Raw genomic sequence first — 20,212 nt, forward strand, 5'->3', positions numbered from 1 at the left:
GAACATACAGATACTTTTATTGCTCACCTTTTATACAACAGCACACCTTCAGCCATTTTCTTTCACAGCTTGACAATGTTTATGTACACAAAAACCCAGCAAGAAGCATTACGTGGCTTTCAGTAAAGAAAAAACCCCAAAAACATTAGAACATCAAACTCAGCCAGGCTTTGTTTTCTGCAGCAATAATAAAAGGGCTTCCTCCAGGCAGGAATTAATCTTCCCAGGCCGTAGTGCATTTTTTTAAAAAAAGACAACCCCCAAAACAAATTGCCCTGGATTTGCTGAGCCAGTGGTATTAACTTGCAAATAAAATAAGTTTCAGTTTGTCATTTCTTCTAGCTGACTTCAAGTAAAAATTAGGTTTGGAGGAGGAGCAACTTGTTTTGGATGGATGCAGGTCAGTTTGAATTGCTACAGGCTAACTACAGGCCTACATACACTATCAGTTCACAATTTAGCTTAGTTTTAAGTGATCTTTGCAGGTTTTGGCAGCGGTCGGTCTCCAGAGTTGAGCAGGTGGTAGAATTTTGTCTAGTGGAAGATAAGGCTACTGAACATGGTGTCTACAGTAGAGCTCATATAATAGGCAGCAAACCTGTTTGCTAGAGGGAATTCACTGTGCACGTGTGTGTTACATTTTCTTGACTAAAATGACAGGCCAGCAAGCCCAAAGCAATATTCAGAAGTGCTTTCAGAATATAACCGAATAGTGTTTAGGGGGGAGAATGCAGAAATTCCGCTGTCTATTACAGTATTTAAATTTGACCAGACGGATCTTGTTATTTCCCTAACTAAGGGGGAAGGCAAGCACAGCAGGTAGTTTCAGAACAGGAGCGTTCTGAGCACAGGAAAATCAGTCCAACATCTAAAAAGCAGGGCTATTAGCTTATGTTTAGGTGAAGTGTGCGGGAGGAGGATGATGCATTTAATTCAGTCAGATAATAAAAAGAAGAAACTGCAGGTTTCTGTATGCCTGCTCAAAGCAAAACATCCCACCCAAACAGATCCTGCCTGCCACATACAAACCCGTACTGATTCACGAAGCATTAAGCCAGCCTCTGAAAACAGGTTTCTATTATTTGAGCTCTGCTGAAGCAACATTTTTAAGCAGCCTCAGCTTGTGAAGTGTCTTCCTTGTCCGAAGCCAGACTGATTATATTGGTAACCCCCATGCTGGAAGTGCTGCTCAAACTGTCCCCCTTGGTTGTAGCTCTGCCCGCCTCGGCCTCCCCAGCCGCCTCCTTGGCCTCCACGGCCCCCGCGGCCCCCACGGCCGCCTCTCCCGCCCCCGCGCCCGCCCCCTCGGTCGCCGTGGGACCCTCCATCTTGGTATCTGTTGTCCTGCTGGTAGCCACCACCCCCTTGGTAGCCGCCTCCCGTGTACGAAGACTGGTAGCCACCATAGCCTCCTCCCTGGTAGCCACCGCCGCCTCCACCACCACCACCACCACCACCGTGGTAGCCACCTGCTTGGAAACCTGCATCTCTGTAGTTGCTCTCCCTGTAGCCACCATCCTGGTAGCCACCACCTCCACCATCTGTCCAGCCTCCTTGGAGCTTGTTTCCTCTTCCCCTGCCCCCGTGATCGTAACCGCCGCGTCCTCCTCGCCCGCCTCGATCGTGGCTTCCTTGGTCGTGACCTCCTCGTCCTCCATACGAGTCGTAGCCTCCTCTCCCTCCTCGGTCGTGACCGCCGTGGTCGTAACCCCCTCGCCCGCCATACGAGGATTCGTAGCCTCCTCTTCCTCCCCTGCCACCGCCACCTTGTTGTGGACCAGCCTCCGGTCTCTTCTGCCACGGTGGCATCTCAGGAGGTGGAGGTTCTATCTCATTGGGCCTTCCTCCTCTGTCAGGCACTCTGCCCATTAGCACCTGCAAAGGGAGAACAGCCCTTATACAAACAGCACTAGAGAGGCAGAAAAGCACAAACACAGACTTTAGTACACAGCTACCGAGCTTCAGGTCCAATGCATGCATTTTTGAGGGCCTATTATTCCTTTAAATCTGCATTTTTTAAAGTATTATTCACTATTTCACTCAAAACGCTATTGTTCTCCATGGAAAATGTGTTTTAAAAGTTTAAAGTAAATTACTTAAATATTCACAATAGAACAAGAAATTTTAATTATCTTTCACCAAAGTTACCTTATTAATGGCACAGGCAGTCTTCTCTCGGATGGACCCACTGCTTGTTCTCATAATCTTTGACAGATCCTGCCGAGCTGCCAGGAGATTTGCAATGGAAATAGTGCACTTAGTAGATAAGAGGGCACGTTTTGGCTGGTAGACTTTAGCCAGTTTCTCCGTTTGACTCTGTTGGCAAAAAGAAAAACATAATCCAGTTACCTAGAATAACAGAAAAGCAACGGGATGTGGAAGAACCAGGCATCACTCCAAACAGAACAAAAAAAGAATGATGAGAATGATGAGAATCACTGTAGCAAGGCTAGCATTAGCCACACTAATTTCTTAAGATAGGAAAGGCTATTCAGACTGAACTGACATCAATCTTCTGACAGTTTCAAGATTAACAAACTACACATGGACTATTATTTCGCAGGGTAACACAGAATGTGAGTTTGTCGCATAACTACATGAACTACCACTAATATCTGAAAGACAGGAAAACACACATGTTTGTATACAAGCTCTGGCAGGCCTCTGTGCACACACAAATCAATCATGGAGCCATACTCATTTCAGGTACATTGGCATCACCATCAGCTCTGTAGCAGCAGAAAACACACAGTTACTCTCACGCTCTTTGCTTCGGCAGCTTTGTCACATAGGCAAACCATCCAGGGGCACAGGTAGAACCAAGGCTCTCAAGTACTTATTCTAATTCTGTCCCTGTCTATCCTTCAAAGCCAAAGCTAGAAATGAGATCCTCTTCGCCCACAAGGCAACTTTGCCTGGCAAGCAATCTCTCCTCCTCTGATGCCTCTTGGCATTTACCATACTTGCTTTTCCAAACTCCTCAGCAGGAAGATAGCAGCTGTCCAACCAGCAGAAACCAGGACTACCAGCCCTGAGCTAATACAAGTTATAGGTTATTTTAGTCAAAGTAGAACATGGCATGCAGTTAGGCAAAAAAGACTAGGACATACAGAAAGGCAGCAGGCTTGTGGGCACAGCTAGAGGGCAAAAGTGGGAACACTGAGAACAGGCAAACTAGGTTTGCCAAGAAGTGTCTTGACACTGCAAAAACTCTGGAGCAAATTTAAAATCTTAGAACCCCATTTTTCACCTCCAGGCAGAAAGCTGGAACTGTTAAGAGCTGAGAGTATGCACTTCCAATATGATCCAGGGATAAATGTTTAGAACCAAAAAATTTATACTCAATATTAGAGGCAAAGCAGAGTAGATTCAGAATGAAGGAAAACATGTACTTCACTAGGTGACTCCAACTAAAGACATGAAAAGCAACAGTATCCACAAAAGAAGTATATTTTTCCTTTGCATTTGACACACAAGCCTTTTTTACCATAAGTCTAAATACATTTTCCTATTTCCAATCACTACTAAAACACTTTAAGAATCAGACAGTTCTTGTATCATTTTTTACAGAAAAAAATCTGAAGAATGCCATGTTCAAGAGAAAAGACACCAGCAGATCAGTGACACCATCACTTTTTAGCTGATAATCTAAGAAAGGGGAGGGGGGGACATTTTATTAAAATATACTTGCTTTTTGAATTAATCAGTTAAAGAAAAACACTTGAAAAATCCGTGTGTCACTGTTCATGACTAAATTCCTCAAACACTGCCAGCAGCATCTAACTAGCACTGTGGAAGATCTGGTTTAGTCCTAGGAGTTAATGTTATGTATCAGGTTACCAGATATCCTAATACTACGTTTAAAATGTTCATTCCCTTTTCGCTGTAAAATGTAACTAGGGAAATCATGTAATTATTTTAAAAAGCAGAATAATCATGTAATTTATATTCAGAGAGAACAAAACCATGTCACAGCACCTTGCACGGTTCAAGGACAAAAGAAGCACATACGAAATACTACCCTGCCTATGAGGTAAGGGAACACGTAGTGCCCAAGCAGCTTTTCTCATGTGCGTCTGTAGAGCTGTGCTTGCACATACAGTTTTGTGTTAAGAAATCTGAGCACTGTGGACAGCACAAAGTAAGATCAAGGATGGTCAACAGGAAGGTGTTTTCCTACCATCACACAAACACAGCACTTGAAAGATGCACATTATGGCACTCTGAAGGCTAAAGGTTAGATTAGCAACCTCTTATCATTTGCTGACTACTAAATGTAGATTTTGGTTTCAGTCTATAGTAACAGACAGTTCATCTCCCCATTTTACACGCTGTTTTTCAGTCCCCACAAATCAGTTTAAAATCAAATTAGTAATCATCTTATGTAGTCAAACCAAAACCCAGGTAACTCCTCTGATTTCTTACTAATAGAAATGAATAGAATAGAAAATGAAGCAGGTTTCCAGAGGCACTTATCATAAGGCACAGCCATAAGCCAGCACAGCACTTCACAGAAAGTTGTTTTTACCTTAGCTCTATCTGACCAGCCAAAGGACTGCACCGTTACATCCAAACGTTTAACTAATAGTTTTCTTCGGACTTCATATTCATTGACTATGGCTTGATTAATTGCTTCGATTTTTTCCTGAAACAAAAATTGGCAAACATAAATATAGATTACAGTAAAATGTTTCTACTTAAGACAGCAAGTTGTGTGGGTAGAAGAAGATCAGACACACAGATACTATGCAGGGCTAAGACCACACTTAAGTGATCCACCTTGTTAACGGGGCCCCCAGCAATACGCCTGCTAACACTTTTCCTGAAGGCTTCAAAGAGTTTTATCTTTACATCCACCCTCGTCCTGTCTCTAGCAGGCACAGCTGCCCATTGCCTGTGAAGAATATAAAGGCTGCACACACTGCAGATGCATTTCTCAACACTCACCAAGGCAGAGGCAAAAGTGAAGCAGTACCAGAAAGCACAAGCTAAAGGAGACAGAAGGTCACGCATCCAAGTCCTAGGGAGTTGAGAGTCCTTGCTTTCCTAAAAGCAAGCAAGCTAAGGACAAAGAGATAAACCAGTAAAAGTACCTCAAGTACTTTTAAGAAGAGAGGAGGAAGTGATGGGAGGAATCCGAGTTCTTTGGAAAGACGGCACAGGAGGGGATATTGCCCTATCTCAGTGTAGCTAGGTCATACATCCCATTATAGTGAGGGGCAGGAGCAGAAGCCTTAAATCACTGCATAAAGACTCAGGGCAGCAGGGCAGCTCTGCCACCACTGTAAAATTAACTTTCTCCTTTACTTTGGAAAAACTTGTTCCGGCCTCTGTGTATGAATTTATGGAAATCTAATGTTTGTCAAAGGAAACCTAAGATCCTATCTAAGTCACTGAACATTTACTGCATCATATATGTAGAAATACTGGGAGAAATGGTCTTTCCACTTTTAAAAAAAGGATAAGACAAAAATCATTTTGTAATATTCCCCACAATCAAGATTAACATTTTATTTGCTCAAATAAGGAAAACAGGCTCTAACACCTGCACTTACTTACCCAGTGAGCTGGTCCCAGCTGTTTCTTCAATAACGGTTTTCCAACATGATTAGGTGGGACCTTTGCTAGGGTTTCCTTCAGCTGTTAGGAGATGCATATAAAATATAAGCATTGTCTAAAAATTGGCTTTTAAAGGTTAAATTTACAGGAGAAGACTGGATGGCATAAGAGAGCAGACTCCAGTATCAGCATGTTCCCTTTGGGAAAGGGAATCAATCACCTATCTTTTGCAAAGCAACTACTTTTATATTTCTAGTAAGGTTGGCTAAAAATATTTTAAAATTATAGGTGAGATATAAAATTAAAATTGGAGATGTACCTTATGGAAAACTTCCCTTGAGGACAAAGAGAGTCCACTATACTTCATCTTTCTAATTCAGAAAAAACTCCTATCAAAAGGGCTATATTAAGACTACTTAAAACATGACAGGCCCATAAAAGGACCCCTCTTTACAATTAAAAACAGAAGTCTTCAGGAAGGGAATTTAAATTTCATTTGGATTTGAAGAGTTTGGGCACAACTGCTTGGTTATCTTTCCCATCATGGAATCACTAATGGCTTCATTGGGAAGTAATGGCATAGCATGGATTAGGACTCGAATCAAAGCAAAATCATTTCTAGCTACAGAACAGCACTTCCCCACATCCTTCAACTTGGAGCATTTCATTCTAATAACTAATTTAGCTCATGCAGTGATCATTTTCCAAAAAGTGCTTAACCCAGTCAATTTATTCAACCCTCAGTTTTAAAAATGGATATTCTTGGAATAGCAGAGGTAGCAGTTCATTCAAAAAAATCAGTAAGCGCACTTGTATGTGTGGGTATATATAAATATATATTTAATATAAATTTTGTGGATCATTAAAGGAGTCAATTATACAAAGATCCTACTTCAACCTCCAGTACATACAACAGAAGGAAATAGTAGCTTGATTATCATCTGTTAGACCAAAAGAATATTGTAATATAAAAATTCTCTTTTAAAACAAAGGAAGCTTTAAGGTGATTTTTTAATAATATCTTACAAGTCAAGTGTGAAAACTAAGCGTAAGGTATAAAAATTTTACATTTAGCTAAATGCTGTTTCTGATGTGTTTTATTTAACATCTGACTAACATATTTCATTAAAAAGAAAAATCTTTCTCAAATACTACCAATATCTGAAGTGCTTGGACTGTAAGCATCACAGATACACGACTTCTAAAAACTCTGCATGTTAGAAATTTCTAACATAGCTAATTAGGCAACAACAATTTATTTTTTCAATGACACAACCTATGGATATAAATCAATGGGATCTCAAAATCTGTAAGGTTAAATTAATGTTAAAAATATTGCAACTTTGTCTTTAAAGCAAGAATATATAAGAGGAAAGTCAATTAAAGAATAGCACAACAGAATTCCCACACTAAAAAGATTCCAATCTATTTTATCTTCTGTATTTTTATGGAGCCTCTTCCAACAGTAAAGCTCACTACTGTTTACTTTATTTTCATGAATATTTTCTCCATTTTGTAGAAAATGGAAGCATAGAGTTCTTCTGTAGCTAGTTTTTATGCCCATGTCAAGATCAGAAAAAAAATCTGCTTCTATTCCACTAGAAGGCCATGCTTCTCCTCCTAAATAGGCCCATTCAAATTGATATTTTGCAAAGAAACAGTGGTATTTTCAGTCACTTAAATTTGGTTAAAGACAATGTGACTAAAAGGTTGTCAAAAAGCTTCTCTGAAAGCATTTTTGAGAGCTAAAGGAGAGCTATCTCTCCTTTATAGTTTGCAAAGATTATTTCTGCAGCATTACTTCCTTCTTCCCTCCAAAAAAACCCTACAGTTACTAAACACAAACACTTTAATCCCCCACTTTGATCTGTGCACTGTATAATCCACTCAATTTTTTTTTTTGTTTTATAAAAACTACACACAAAAAAAAACCTTTGGGAAAATAAAACCAAGTATACAAAACAAAACAAAAACCCACAACACAATCTGGAGAATGCATACACATAAAGAAACATGAAAATACCTGGACCCTCAAGAACTGACAAGTCTTATATAAAAGCACAAACTATATTTTTTAGAACATCTTTTAACCTAAAGATTTTTAAAGCAGTCTTTTTAAAAAAAAAAAAAAAGAAAGAAAGAAAGAAAAAGCTTGTTATAGTGCAAGTATTGCTTAGAATACATTTCTCCTCAATGCTGTTCCTGAGACTTAAGTCCAGTATTTTCCCAGCCTCCTGCAACAGGTGATGACATTAAAACTTAGGGCAGTGTAAGGAATACATCACCCTTTAAGGCAATGACAGCAGCAGTCCCTGACCTCATGCCTTGGCGTGGAAAAAGCCTTTAAAATCATTTTCAAAATTCAGACTCTCAAGTACACTCAGTGAACCCTGTTAAGTCTCCTTCACATTTCAAACACTGGAGTTTCACAAGAGGCAAATCTCACCCCCGGCAGCAAAGCTATTTTTCATTAAAACAGTCGTATTGCAAATACTCTACTTTTGCTCCTTTGGATCTTACTTTTTTTTCAATTCCACTGAAGAACTGGAACATCGTTATGTTGGCTGGAGGCTTGGACATGCCTAAAGCAATACATATGCCTTTTAGCTCCTGAAAGACTTCACTGCCACCTCCTTCCTGTGCTTTTTTAGGAGGGGCATTCACACACAGCATTCTGGCAGCTTCCAGTTCTGAGATGAGGTATGCTGGGGTAAGAAAAATCAGATTTCAGCATCAGATACAACAAAATTAAATATTTTAGAACCAGTGAGAGAATTCAAGTGCTTAAAACCAACAAATGTGCAAACAGAATATTTTAGAAAGAGTTAGGAATATAATTTTGATAATTTTGGTATCCAAAGACCAGTCATGTTTCCAGTAATTATTGAGCCCAAAGCTAGAAACACAACAGTCAGGGGAAAAGTTTAGTACGACCAGTTAAAACCTGGATAATAACCCCATGATTTCAATGGGCATTACAGAGTTCAGAGCCAAACTCTTTTCCTTCAGGCTTTGCCCAGCAAAGACAGGAGACGAGGAACGTGAAAGTAAGCAGGATGAGGCACATGCACTTTAAAGCTAGACACTCAAGGACTCCTTGATGTTCTGGTGAAAGAAGCAAGGAAACAAAGAAAACTGAAATGCTGGATAAATCCCTTTTACTAGTTCCCTAGGGATCTATATCCACAGTTCCAGCATTACGGTGTAGGTTATACTGATACAGATTTAGTGCACAGCCATTGCTTACAGTTTTCACTACTTGAAGTTTCAGCTGAAAAAATAAACATGTTTAAGAACACACTTCATTTTACTCATACTGAGTGACCGTAACACCTCTCTGACAGATACCTGTGAGGAGGGCTGTACACAGAATGATATAGCAGCATGTGGCACTGTTCCAGTCATAGAATCATAGAATGCTTAAGGTTGGAAGGGACCTCTAGAGGTCATCTAGTCCAACCCCCCTGCACACGCAGGGTCACCTAGAGCACGTGGCACAGGACTGCGTCCAAGCGGGTTTTGAAGATCTCCAGAGAAGGAGACTCCACAACCTCTCTGGGCAGCCTGTTCCAGTGCTCTGTCACCTTCACTGTTAAAAAAAATTTTCCTCAAGTTCCTGTGGAACTTTTGGTGCTTCAGTTTGTGGCCATTTCCTATAGTTCTGTCGGTGGCCACCAGTGAAAAGAGGCCTGCACCATCCTCCTCACTGCCTTCCTGGAGGTACTTATAGACACTGATGAGATCCCCTCTCAGCCTTCTCTTCTCCAGGCTGAACAGGCCCAGCTCCCTCAGCCTCTCCTCATAGGGCAGATGTTCCAGGCCCCTGATCATCCTCGTGGCCCTGCGCTGGACTCTCTCCAGCAGCTCCACATCCCTCTTGTACTGTGGAGCCCAGAACTGCACACAATACTCCAGATGTGGCCTCATCAGGGCTGAGTAGAGGGGCAGGATCACCTCCCTCAACCTGCTGGAGACGCTCTTGTTAATGCACCCCAGGATCCCATTGGCCTTCTTGGCCACGAGGGCACACTGCTGCCTCATGGTCAACTTGTCATCCACCATGACGCCCAGGTCTTTCTCCACAGAGCTGCTTTCCAGAAGGTCGGTCCCCAGCCTGTACTGGTGTCTGGGATTATTCCTCCCCAGGTGCAGGACCTTGCAGTTGGCCTCGTTGAATTGCATGAGGTTTTTCACCACCCAGTTGTCCAGTCTGTCCAGGTCCCTCTGGATGGCAGCGCAGCTCTCTGGGGTATCGGCTACTCCTCCCAGTTTGGTATCATCAGCAAACTTGCTGAGGGAGCACTCTGTGCCTTCATCCAGGTCATTGATGAATAAATTGAACAGGACTGGACCAAGGACTGACCCCTGGGGGACCCCGCTAGCTACAGGCCTCCAACTAGACTCTGCACCGCTGATCACCACTCTCTGGGCCCTGCCATCCAGCCAGTTCCTAATCCACCTCACTGTGCACTCATCTATCCCTTACTTCTGCAGCTTGCCCAGGAGGATGTTGTGAGGGATGGTGTCAAAAGCCTTGGTGAAACCTTATTGCACCTAAAACTAGGATAGAGCAAAAGATTAAGACCTGAATAAAGCATTGTAACCACCTCCAGAATTTCATCCGGTGTCTGCTACTAATGCCACAGAACATACTTAATTTACAAAATTTTTTTAAGAGGCATAAATGTACTTTGTAACTTATTTCAGTAGTTAAGTTTGCGTGTTTTATACAGACTTGTCTCATCTTCAGCTTTCAATTAGTTATATCATATTGCAATCTCCTTGAAAAGAAACCAGTAGCAGAAACTCCTGTTTCAAGAATCCCGTCAGCTCTCCTCTGACCAACACTTGAAATTTTAAGTCTACTACCATAACAGACAAACATTTTCCAGATAGTTGTTATTTTGCAAACCTTTTCCGAAGCAGTCTGAAACTTTCCTTTACTGTACTTTTCCTTTCTGCAGATGCCAGTACTTAACACTGGAGTCTACTGATCCAAGGCAGTCCTACCTATTTATGCTCACTTGATGCTTTACTTCTCCCAGCAACGTCAACTGGAAGTTGTAGCAGTATCTGCACTGTTTTAGAAAATACAAAATATCCTGGCATTCACTTACAGAATGTTATTCTCTGTTTTTCCAAGGGCTCTCCTATGGCAGGATATCCAATCAGCTAATGCAATTAATGGAAGCTACGCAAAAATTTCGGATATTGCTATAGTGCTATACACTAAGGAGTTTGGCATCAATTTCAATTCCACACTTGACACTAAACACAATATTCCTGTCACAGGGGACACCAGAATTTGAGTTCTGAAAGACAGCCTTATATTTATAAAACTTATATCATACAAACTGTCACAAAAGCCTGTTATTTTGTTTGAGCTAGAAAATACTTTGTGATCATTATTACCTCACTATACCAGAGAACACACTATCAAATCAAATTCAGATTAAGTTCCGCTCTCTCAGTTGAGAGCAGAAATACACACTTCTGCTTTGAAGAATTAGGGAACCAGCAGCAACTGAGCATTACATGGTGAGGAAGCAAATAAAACATGAATTTATGCTGATTTCAAGATCAGACAATCATTCCAATTTCTAAATTGACACTTTTTTTTTTTTTTTTTTTTTTACATAAGTCAACATTGCACACTTCTCTAAATTAAGCATAATTTCTTCTACCCTTACATTTCCTAAATAGACTAAAATAAATAAAAATATTCAGAGCTGCTGGATGGAAAATGCTACTACTCATGTCTTTTTAAGGTGCAGAAAGCAATAATGGAAGTATTCATTAGGTGATCAAAAGAACGAGAGTTGGAATAAAACACATTCTATTTTTTTTAATGACTCCAGTTACTTTAGAGTGTAAGAAACCATAAATCTTGTAATTTTACCTTGTAAAACAAAACCATGCTTGGAGTTTCAAAACAATGATGCACCTGATATTACTGGTCATTTTTATGACCTCTTTGAATAAAGTATGGGGCTAAATCATGTTAGAAATCTTTGAATCATTTCCCCTTTGAAGTTCCTTTTGAGAAGAAATAGGACAGGCTTTTTTCCTAGTGAAAAGGTTAATTCTCAGAATATATTCCATCATATACTGACTAAAGAACAACTGGTGAGTTTGAGACCCAAAAGTATAATATTCTGACACTGTGTTACAGAAAACAAAAATTATTAAGAATTCCCCATAACCACTTTTTATACAGTGTGATATGAAACACCTCATATTATATTCTGCAGTATTGAGTGCAAGAAACAGTAGCACGACTCTGCACCACAGCAAGTTTGCTTTCAAGAAGCCTTTTCACTTACTGAGCAGCAAGAGACAGTTCTTTTGATTATGAAGGCGTTTGGTCACATCTCCTGATGTTAGTGATGCATATGGACAGTTCATTTCAGCCAGTAAGCCACTCATTTCGAGTTGAAACTCTTCTGCTTCATTTGGACCTTAAAAAAAAAAAGTGCTAATGTGCATCTGTTTGGCTGTGCTTAGAATGATTTTGTTTTGTTTAACAGTAAATAATTCTTCACTCCAGTTACTATTTAACATTAAGGTTCAGCTTTTAATGAAAGCCAAATGTATTCTTTGGTTTTCTCAGAAACACAGCACAACCTGCTTGGGGCCATGTTGTTTTTCACTTTGATGGCCTTCCCCAACAACTGGCAACTTCTGCAACAAAAAGTAGTATTCAAGACATCACTAATTCTACAGGAATTAAATTTATGTCATCTAACTGTTCCCATTATCGGGTTTATTTAAGATGTTTTTGAATTCCTTTCTCTAACCATTACTCAGGACGAGTGGCCAAACAGATGTTGAGGGGAAATGGAACTAAATAAACAGAAAGTTGGGCACTAAATAAACAGAAAGTTAAACTCAATGCATTAAGCATTACTATGCTAGAAATTCAGAATTTATCAAATCAATTTGACAATTTAATCTCTAAAATGGCCCAAGCAGTTGACTGAAAATAACATTTTTGAGAATTTAGGGCTTGCTTCCGCCATCAAAGTAGAAAACAGACATTGTTAAGCTCTTTCCCACAGAGCATTTCTTAAAGAAAGAGATAAAGCAGCTAATAATAAAAAGACAATAGTCACTATTTCTTTGAATGGTAAATATTCCTTACAACAAGATTTCATGCAGATCATTAAAAAAAAAGTATTCTCATGATCTAATAAAAAGAATGTTTCCTAAAATCCACCTGAGAACTTTAAATAAACTCTGTGGTTGAACAGTTAAAAGAAAAAGCTAATTCAGGAGAAAGACTGTTTGATTCTCATTGTTAATTCAGCCTTGACTGGGTGCTTCTTAAGCAAGTGAACACTAAGGTGGAAAATATTCGAGACCTGACAGTGTGCAGACAACATGCTCGGCACAACAGATTTAACAGTTCTGCCAGCCTGAATCTTTATGGCATGCAAGAACACATATTAACTGCAGATTTATGCTACAGCTATGGATACTTACTGTTAGTTGCCTGCACATTTTCCTCTAGTTTACAGAAAAGCCGTAACTCAGATACCAACCAAGCACAGAGTTTGGTGAATTCAGGGGAACTGGCTCCACGAGAGACCGCCTGGGTTAGCGCTCCGTCGTCTAACAGGGGACCTTTGTAACTGAAAAGTAAAAGAAAAGCACAATTTATTGCACTCTTATATGACTGATGAGCTGTGCAGATTTCACTATACTGCATACAGAAAGCTACATCCTCATCACACCTAGAATGCTTAAAATCTAAACTGCCTTCAACTATGAGGAAAAAAAGCACACTGAAAATGTCAGAATAAATCCAGCCCTTATGTGCACATTAACCTACTGACAAAGAGATTGTCATAAAATATTACAGATCAAATGCTTCATCCTGGAATATACTACTACATACAGCTGAAGCTTCTCTCTTCCTCTCATTAAGACATTATTACGTATTTATTTAGAGCTACTGCAGTTCCAAAGTCTCGCTCTTGAACACTGCTTTACCATATTTTGAATAGTTACTGCTTGACTAGTGTATTTTTCCTGCCTTTTGCTATCATGTATTAAAGGGTCACCATGCAAAACAAACGAAGAAGATACAAATGTTACAAAGATGATCAGTAAAACAACCACCTCTTTCAAAGGGTGAAGACAACATCCTTCTTAATTTGGCATTAGAAAAACAAACAGGAGCTGGCTATTCACACAGACATCCTAAACCAAATTCAGGCCTATTATGAGAATGCATGATTCTACAGGACTGATTTTGGAAAATTTAGTTTTCAGGACATCTGTGTACCGACACCTTATTGTGGGGGAGAAGAGGGAGAGAGTAGGGAGAAATAACCTTATTAAGCAGGCAAAGGAACAAAGTTAGAGCTTAGCAGAGTACAAAATCCACAATATCACCTCAGCGTACTGCACCCCAAGAGTAAGCACCATCATCTGGAATTGCTATTTCAAGTTTCCAGGCTAAAATCGCCCACCGTGTCATAGTGACCCGGGGATACACGTCAACTCCAAATAAATCTCTCAAAGGGCAAATTATGGTATTACCTTTCCCATTTTACTCTTGGGTTTAACATCCCATACAAAAGGCTTATCCTCACTGCAACAGCTTCAGCCAAAATGAAGAAACCAGTCTCCAATAACTCTTGACTCCGAAGGGGAGCTGGGTTAGTGATACAGAGCTGACCTGCTCCGCGCAGCTGATGAGAAGCTCTGACTCGATGCCTGCATCGTCACACTGGGCAGGACACGATTCCAACAGGCTGCACAGAGCGAGCCCAAGTCCCACCCCACAGACTCAGCCTTGCACTTGCTTGGGAACACACAGGACTCAAAATAGAAGCAGCAAGTTATAGCTCTGCACAGAGCTGAAGTGACGACAAGCCTTTTGCTTGGCAGGGTCTGGATTTAAGGCGCGTCACGTCAGAGGCCTGTTCTCTAAAATTTTGCTTAGATATGACATCTCGACCATGATCTAACTACACAACAATTCACTCAGTAATTCAACTTGTAGGTTCCTCGTCAGCCTTTGCCTTCTGAAGCACTTTAAAGGTTTCCATTTCTGGCTCCCCCCAGCAGTGCTTGTTCTAGAGCTGCACTCCCCTCCAGCAGTATTTTATCTGATTTGTTTGCTTTTCAGTAGCTCAAGAGAAGTGATTCACAAGGGAAGAGGCCAGCTTGATCACTTCTCTTACCAAAAGCAACAAACAACTCTATGATGTGCAATACCATTAAACAACAAATTAAAAAAAAAAAAAGAAAGAAATAAAGTCTTTGGTATTTAGTTAGAAAACTATGTGGAATTTCAAAGGATAATGCAATTACAGTCTAAGCATAAAAACTCCAACCCCTAAAGCCTGTGCAAACATAAGGAAACAAACAAAAATCATTTAGTTGCATACAGCAGTCTGCTGAGTTGATACTGTTACTGCCAAAGCCCTGTCTTTGGCCTCCCAGATTTTCTTTAAAATCAACGCTGCCAACATCTTTGTTAATAAAAATGACTAATTTTAGTCTGTTTTCCTTGTTCACTGTATTTGAAAACACCAAGAATCAACAACCAGAGTTTCTAATCAGTTCCACGATTACTAAGCAAAGCACAGCTCCTTCAAGTGAGTAATAGCCTTTTGAACATAAAGCAAGAAAAAAAAAAGGCAGCAGTTTGCAGTATTTGCATCATGACGGAGACCTTTTCACATTTCAGACAAACATCTGCTAAAACAGACACATTTGTCAACCTTTGGGGCTATCGTCACCAACCTAGCTTGGAAACACCATCTTTATGGCTGAAGTCATTATGCTCTAAAGTGATTTATGGGAACGCAGCCAGTGGGAGTAAATACAGCTGTTTGCACAGGACCAGCAGCAGTAAAAATCGTCACTGAGCCCCCAGCAGTTTATACACGGACACACCAAGACACGCTCCCCTTACTCTCGTATTTATAGGGCCTTAACTGCATGACAGAGTAACAGAATCAAAGCTCCTCCGCTACGTTTTTTTTTTTAAAAAAAAAAAAAAAAAAAAAAAAAAACGGGGAGGGGGGCAGGGAGGGGAGTGTCACAGGATTTGTTATTTCTATCGTTCAGTCGTTCAGGAAACTGAAGCCCTCCCCTCACCTCCGTGAGAAGGTTTCGCCCCGCTGCCTCGGCCGCCACCGACGGCCTCGCTCCGGGCCAGGGCCAGGGCCAGGGCCAGGGCCCGTCCCCCCCCACCCCGCCCGGCGCGGCCCCGGCACCCCCTGGCCACGGCAGCACCTACCCCAGGTCCTCCAGCGCCTCCAGCACGTCGCTCTCCAGCAGCTCCAGCTCCATCGCGCGCCGGGGCCCGGGGGAACCTGCGTGAGAGGCCGCACTCAGCGCCCCGCCGCCCCCCAACATGGAGGCGCCACCGCTGCACCCCGCCCCCACCCGCCGCAAAGAGGGGGAAGGGGGGGCCGGCCCCGCGCGCGCCCCCGCCCCACGCAAGCCGCGCGCCCCGGCCCCGCGCGCGCGCCCCACGCACGCCGCGCGCCCCGGCCCCGCGCGCGCTCCACGCACGCCGCTACGCCGCCCACTGCCCGGCTGGCATGTCCGGGCGGGGGAGGGCGGCCGCGCGCAGGCCCCCGGCGCCACCCGGCTCCCCGCGCGCTGCCTGCGCGGCGCGGCCCTGGCTGCCGCCCTCCCGCCCCGCCGCGCCGCCTGCGGCCGAGCGACACGAGGCCGCCCCGGCGGGCGCGTGGGTGTACGGGGGCGGGGGGCGAAAGGCAGGCCGAGGAGGCCATGTTTGCGCTCAGGCGGCGCCGCGGGCAGCCCCAGGGGAAGGACCCCGCCTCACCCACCTTGGAATGCGCTGGGGGGAGCCGCAGCGCGCACGCGGCTGGAAAAGGAGCGGGCGACGGCGCGCGAGAAGGGTCAGAATTCCTCGACGTGAGGCCTGGGCGCGCCACGAGGACTGCAACTCCCAGCACGCCCCGCGGCGGCCGGGCCACTGCCCCCTGCGCCGTGCGAGGCGGCTGGTGGGTGGGGGCGGGGCGTCCGGCCTCGGGCTGACGAGGTTGGAACCCGGAGGTGGTGGCCTAGGAGCCAAAAATAAATAAAATAAATAAAATAAAATAAAATAAAATAAAATAAAATAAAATAAATAAAAGAGAATCTTGTTTTATTTATATGAGGGAGTTGCAGAGCAGTGTGCAGCTCCCTCGGTTGCTCAGTCGCCAGCTTCCTCTGGCGGGAAAGCCGTGCAAAGGGGTAACGGTGTAGAGTTTGTAATTAATTATGGGATGGGGCGTCGTGGTAAGGTGATTAAAACCACTAATGACTAAGGTAGTTAATTACAGGGCGCAGGGGTGCAGGTTTGGCGGCGCTTTCCAGCCGTCGTGCTCAGCGTTGCCCTGGGGAGCTCCTTGGCGCCGTGTGGAGCTTGTGCTGCCGAGGCTGGGCCGTGTCGGGCACCGCGCAGAGCCCCGCGAGACGTTCAGAGCGCTGCTGCCGCAGCAGGGCCTGCAGCCTCCGCAGGGGCGGCGGGAAGAAGCACAGTGCCCCTAAGGGCTAACGGGAAGTGAAGCTTCACGAACGGGGGGCTCCGCTGTGGCCTTGCTGATAAAGGCAGGTCAGCCCGTTAAGTCAGTGGAAAAATACCTGCCAAAGACTAAAGACACATGAAAGGAACAGTGTGCGCGTTCCTGTTCTTTTTTCCTTCTAGTTGTATCATGGTTGATAAAGAGCAGCCAGAGTGGATTTCCCAAGATTTTGGTCTTGTGCGGAAAATCTCGCTGTCAAGAACTGAATGTCCAAAAGGAGACAGAGGAGTCCTAAAACTTTATTCGAATAAAGGGAGAGTCCACCGGGCATATCCCTGTGGGGTCTCTCAAATTGCTGGGGGACGCAGCCCCCCTTTTATCCTAATTTCCCGACCGAGGGACGCCCTCTCGTTTTCCCCCTTGGCCAAGGTACTCAGAAGTTACAGCCTTCCCAGCCCGCCTACACTGAACTCCGGCCTCCCGCCATCTGTTCTCACCTGAGCTCACCAACTCCTTTGTCCCCCTTGCTGAAGAATGTGGGGGAATTGCCCTATTTCCCTCCTTTGTAAAGGCCCCCATCTCATTGCAGATGGCTCTTTTTGTCCCGCTCAGCTCATGGCTCCACTCAGTCTCCCCTCCCTTTGTCCTGCTCTTCAGCCAAACTGTGGAGAAACCCCCTTATTGATGAATACAGAAACTTGAGCATTCCGCTCAGTCTTTCACAAGGCAAATGCTCTTTAATCCTGGTGTGACTGCTGCTTGGCAAGGAATCTGGCGCTGGTCTCTGGAACAAGTATGCGGAAAAGAAATCTCTTGCAGTTACTAAACTGAAAAATTACATTAGGTCAAGGAGCCCCATGAGTTGAAAATATCTGGGAAAATATATGCTTAGGGAAAAGAGGTGAGTGTATTTTTTTCATCTCTTTTTCCTGTTTTTACTCTTCTCAAACCATCTGCTTAGAGCCAGTGTTGGAAACCCAATATTGGGTTGTGTGTGCATCGCTATGCTATGATCTGACTGGCCAAGGAGTTAGATAGGGCTCAGTCTGAGAGCAGTGCAAACAATGTTACTCATTGAGTACGTTGTGGTCTTAATAGCTTAACTGTATAGTTCAGTGAATTCAGCTGCCCCTATTTTTACATCTTGCGAAGATGTGATGTTCCTGTCCTATCAGCAAAGCTCCCTGTGAAGTGACTCTACCAGTATAAGGTGTTTTTGCCAAACTCTTTAGGGAAAACAGAATTGGAAAGCACACTTTGCAAATATGTTACAAGAAGTTTATTTAACAAACCACTTTAGTTACACTAAAACCAGTTTTGCACTAATCACCTTTCATCTACTGAAGCACTGAATCCTTCTAACTCAAGAGAAACACTTCCATTGACTTAGGAGGGCCATTTAAATCTATAATAGAAACAAGCCAGAGGTAATGACCTGTTTATTTGTACCTGCAATTCCAAGAGAGAAAAAAAAATACAATCAGCAAGCGAATATCTTCAGATCAGCATCTATTACATGTGTTCTTAGAGATTTTTTCAGAATGTCATATTTCCTTTGTTCATTTAAAGCGCCTGAATAATACAAGTACCACATTAAAAACAAAAACAAAAAAACCTACAGTATCTGCTGTTACTGAACTGATGGCAAGACTTTGACTAAAGGTTGAATAAACTGATTTGCTGAACCATCTCGACAGCAGTGTTTGTCACGTGTGTTTGTGTCCCGTGTCTGGAGAGCTGGTGTGAAACACGCCAAGATCGCCCATGCTCTGCAGTATCAAGGCACGCAGTGCTTCTCAGACAGCTGTGCATCTTGTCCCAGCAGTTCACTGTGAGGCAGCGAGATCCAAAGCTCTGCAGAAGTTCAGAGCGTCGCGCGGGCTCGGGTCACCCGCTCGCGCAAGAGCTGTCGGCAGCAGGGCTGGGGGGCTCTCCTGGGCTCTTCAGGAGACTCCCAGGCTGCAGGGCTGCGCTCAGCGTGCCTTGCGCTTGTCCCTTCCCACTGTGACTGTCCCCTTGTGAGCCCCCCTCTTGCCCTCGGTGCCAAGGGCTGTGCCACGGGTGCAGTGGCTGCTGCACAGCTGCTCCAAGGATATGACACACGGGGCAGGGGAGGTGGCAGCCTCTGCATGGCCTGAGGCTGTGCTGCAGCTGAGAAGACTTGGTCGGAGAGGTGTGAAATGCCCCTGATCTTACCCCGCTGTCATTTGTTTACAGAGACAGCTGGTCTCCTGCAGGTTTCCTGTTGTGGCTGGTTGGTTTTGGTGTCTTGGATGACGAGAGCTCTGACTGGAGATGCGGGACTTGGCCCTGCCAGGATTCTGTAGCATCTGATGATTTCTGAGGTGGTGGATCTCGATCCAGGCTTTGTTGGGTTACGCGATGAAAGGCTTGTCCCCACACATACCCCAGTAGCTGCTCAGAGAGAGGAGCCCCTTGATGTCCCAGCGCTGTCACAGCACAGCGAGCAGCCCTGCAGTCCAGGGCTGGAAGCCACTGTGGCAAGGTGGCCGGAGAGGCGCTCTGGGTCATTTATCACACGGAGCCGGAAGGGGTTTACTGCCTACTCGGGTGTAGGATTTACCATCCAGTGCAAGAAAGAGCACTTGGGGGCTGTGGAAATCCTACAGGATGTTCAGGGGAAGGGAGGGATCAAACGATTTTATGAGGAACAAGCATGGGGTTATAGAGAGAGAAGGAAATAAAAACAGCCGGTCACGTATAAACAGGTTACAGGTCAGGACCCTTGCCTAACAGATCGTGACAGTTTGTCTTCTCGTTAAACTCCATTTCTAACGATTTTCTTGGGTGAGCACAAGTGCTATCTCGTGACTCTGCGTGTGTGCAGAGGTGTTAAGTGCCAACAGTCAGGTCCAGGTCACAAGGGCCTGAGCCATCGGTGGTGCCCACAGCCGCAGAGAGGGGAGCGAGTGAGGGTCCGAGGGCCTGAACCGGGAGCAGGTGGACCACGTGTATCCTGGAGAGACTGGAGTGAGTGAAAAATCCAAGTCCCAGCAGCTGGTGCCAGGCCGGAGCCCTCAGTGCACCATTACTAGCAAGCACCGAGCCTGGCCTGCGATCCAGTCGCCAAAGCGGCCACAAAGTCTGGGCCAGAAACTGAAAGGAACGTACAGCCCAGGCCTTACGGGGAGAAGAGT

At 44.0% G+C, this 20,212-nt stretch overlaps 1 protein-coding gene across 1 annotated transcript; it reads right to left on the minus strand.

Annotated features, from left to right (window-relative positions):
* On the minus strand, positions 1 to 15,921 carry TSLIG3A (tRNA splicing ligase complex subunit 3A). Its single transcript, XM_088524197.1, has 8 exons — positions 15,815 to 15,921; positions 13,042 to 13,190; positions 11,883 to 12,017; positions 8,080 to 8,264; positions 5,560 to 5,640; positions 4,529 to 4,645; positions 2,149 to 2,316; positions 1 to 1,875 (listed from the first exon to the last, which is right to left on the minus strand). The coding sequence occupies exons 1-8, from the start codon at positions 15,865 to 15,867 to the stop codon at positions 1,117 to 1,119; spliced, it is 1,647 nt and encodes a 548-aa protein (XP_088380323.1). The 5' UTR covers positions 15,868 to 15,921; the 3' UTR covers positions 1 to 1,116.
* Positions 15,922 to 20,212: the final 4,291 nt, after the last annotated feature.

This window comes from Tinamus guttatus, unplaced genomic scaffold (assembly GCF_059628265.1).
Source record: "Tinamus guttatus ecotype Peru unplaced genomic scaffold, ASM5962826v1 Tinamus_guttatus_pri_ptg000208l, whole genome shotgun sequence".
Classification (NCBI taxonomy): Eukaryota; Metazoa; Chordata; class Aves; order Tinamiformes; family Tinamidae; genus Tinamus; species Tinamus guttatus.

What these genes read in the sequence shown, in the direction of transcription:
- TSLIG3A (XM_088524197.1), bottom strand. Translation starts at nt 15,867, where the DNA reads ATGGAGCTGGAGCTGCTGGAGAGCGACGTGCTGGAGGCGCTGGAGGAC. An exon ending in AAATGTGCAGGCAACTAACA is followed by an intron (nt 12,018 to 13,041) that starts GTAAGTATCCAT and finishes TTTTTTTTTAAG; the next exon opens with GTCCAAATGAAGCAGAAGAG. An exon ending in GCTGGTCAGATAGAGCTAAG is followed by an intron (nt 2,317 to 4,528) that starts GTAAAAACAACT and finishes TTTTGCCAACAG; the next exon opens with AGTCAAACGGAGAAACTGGC.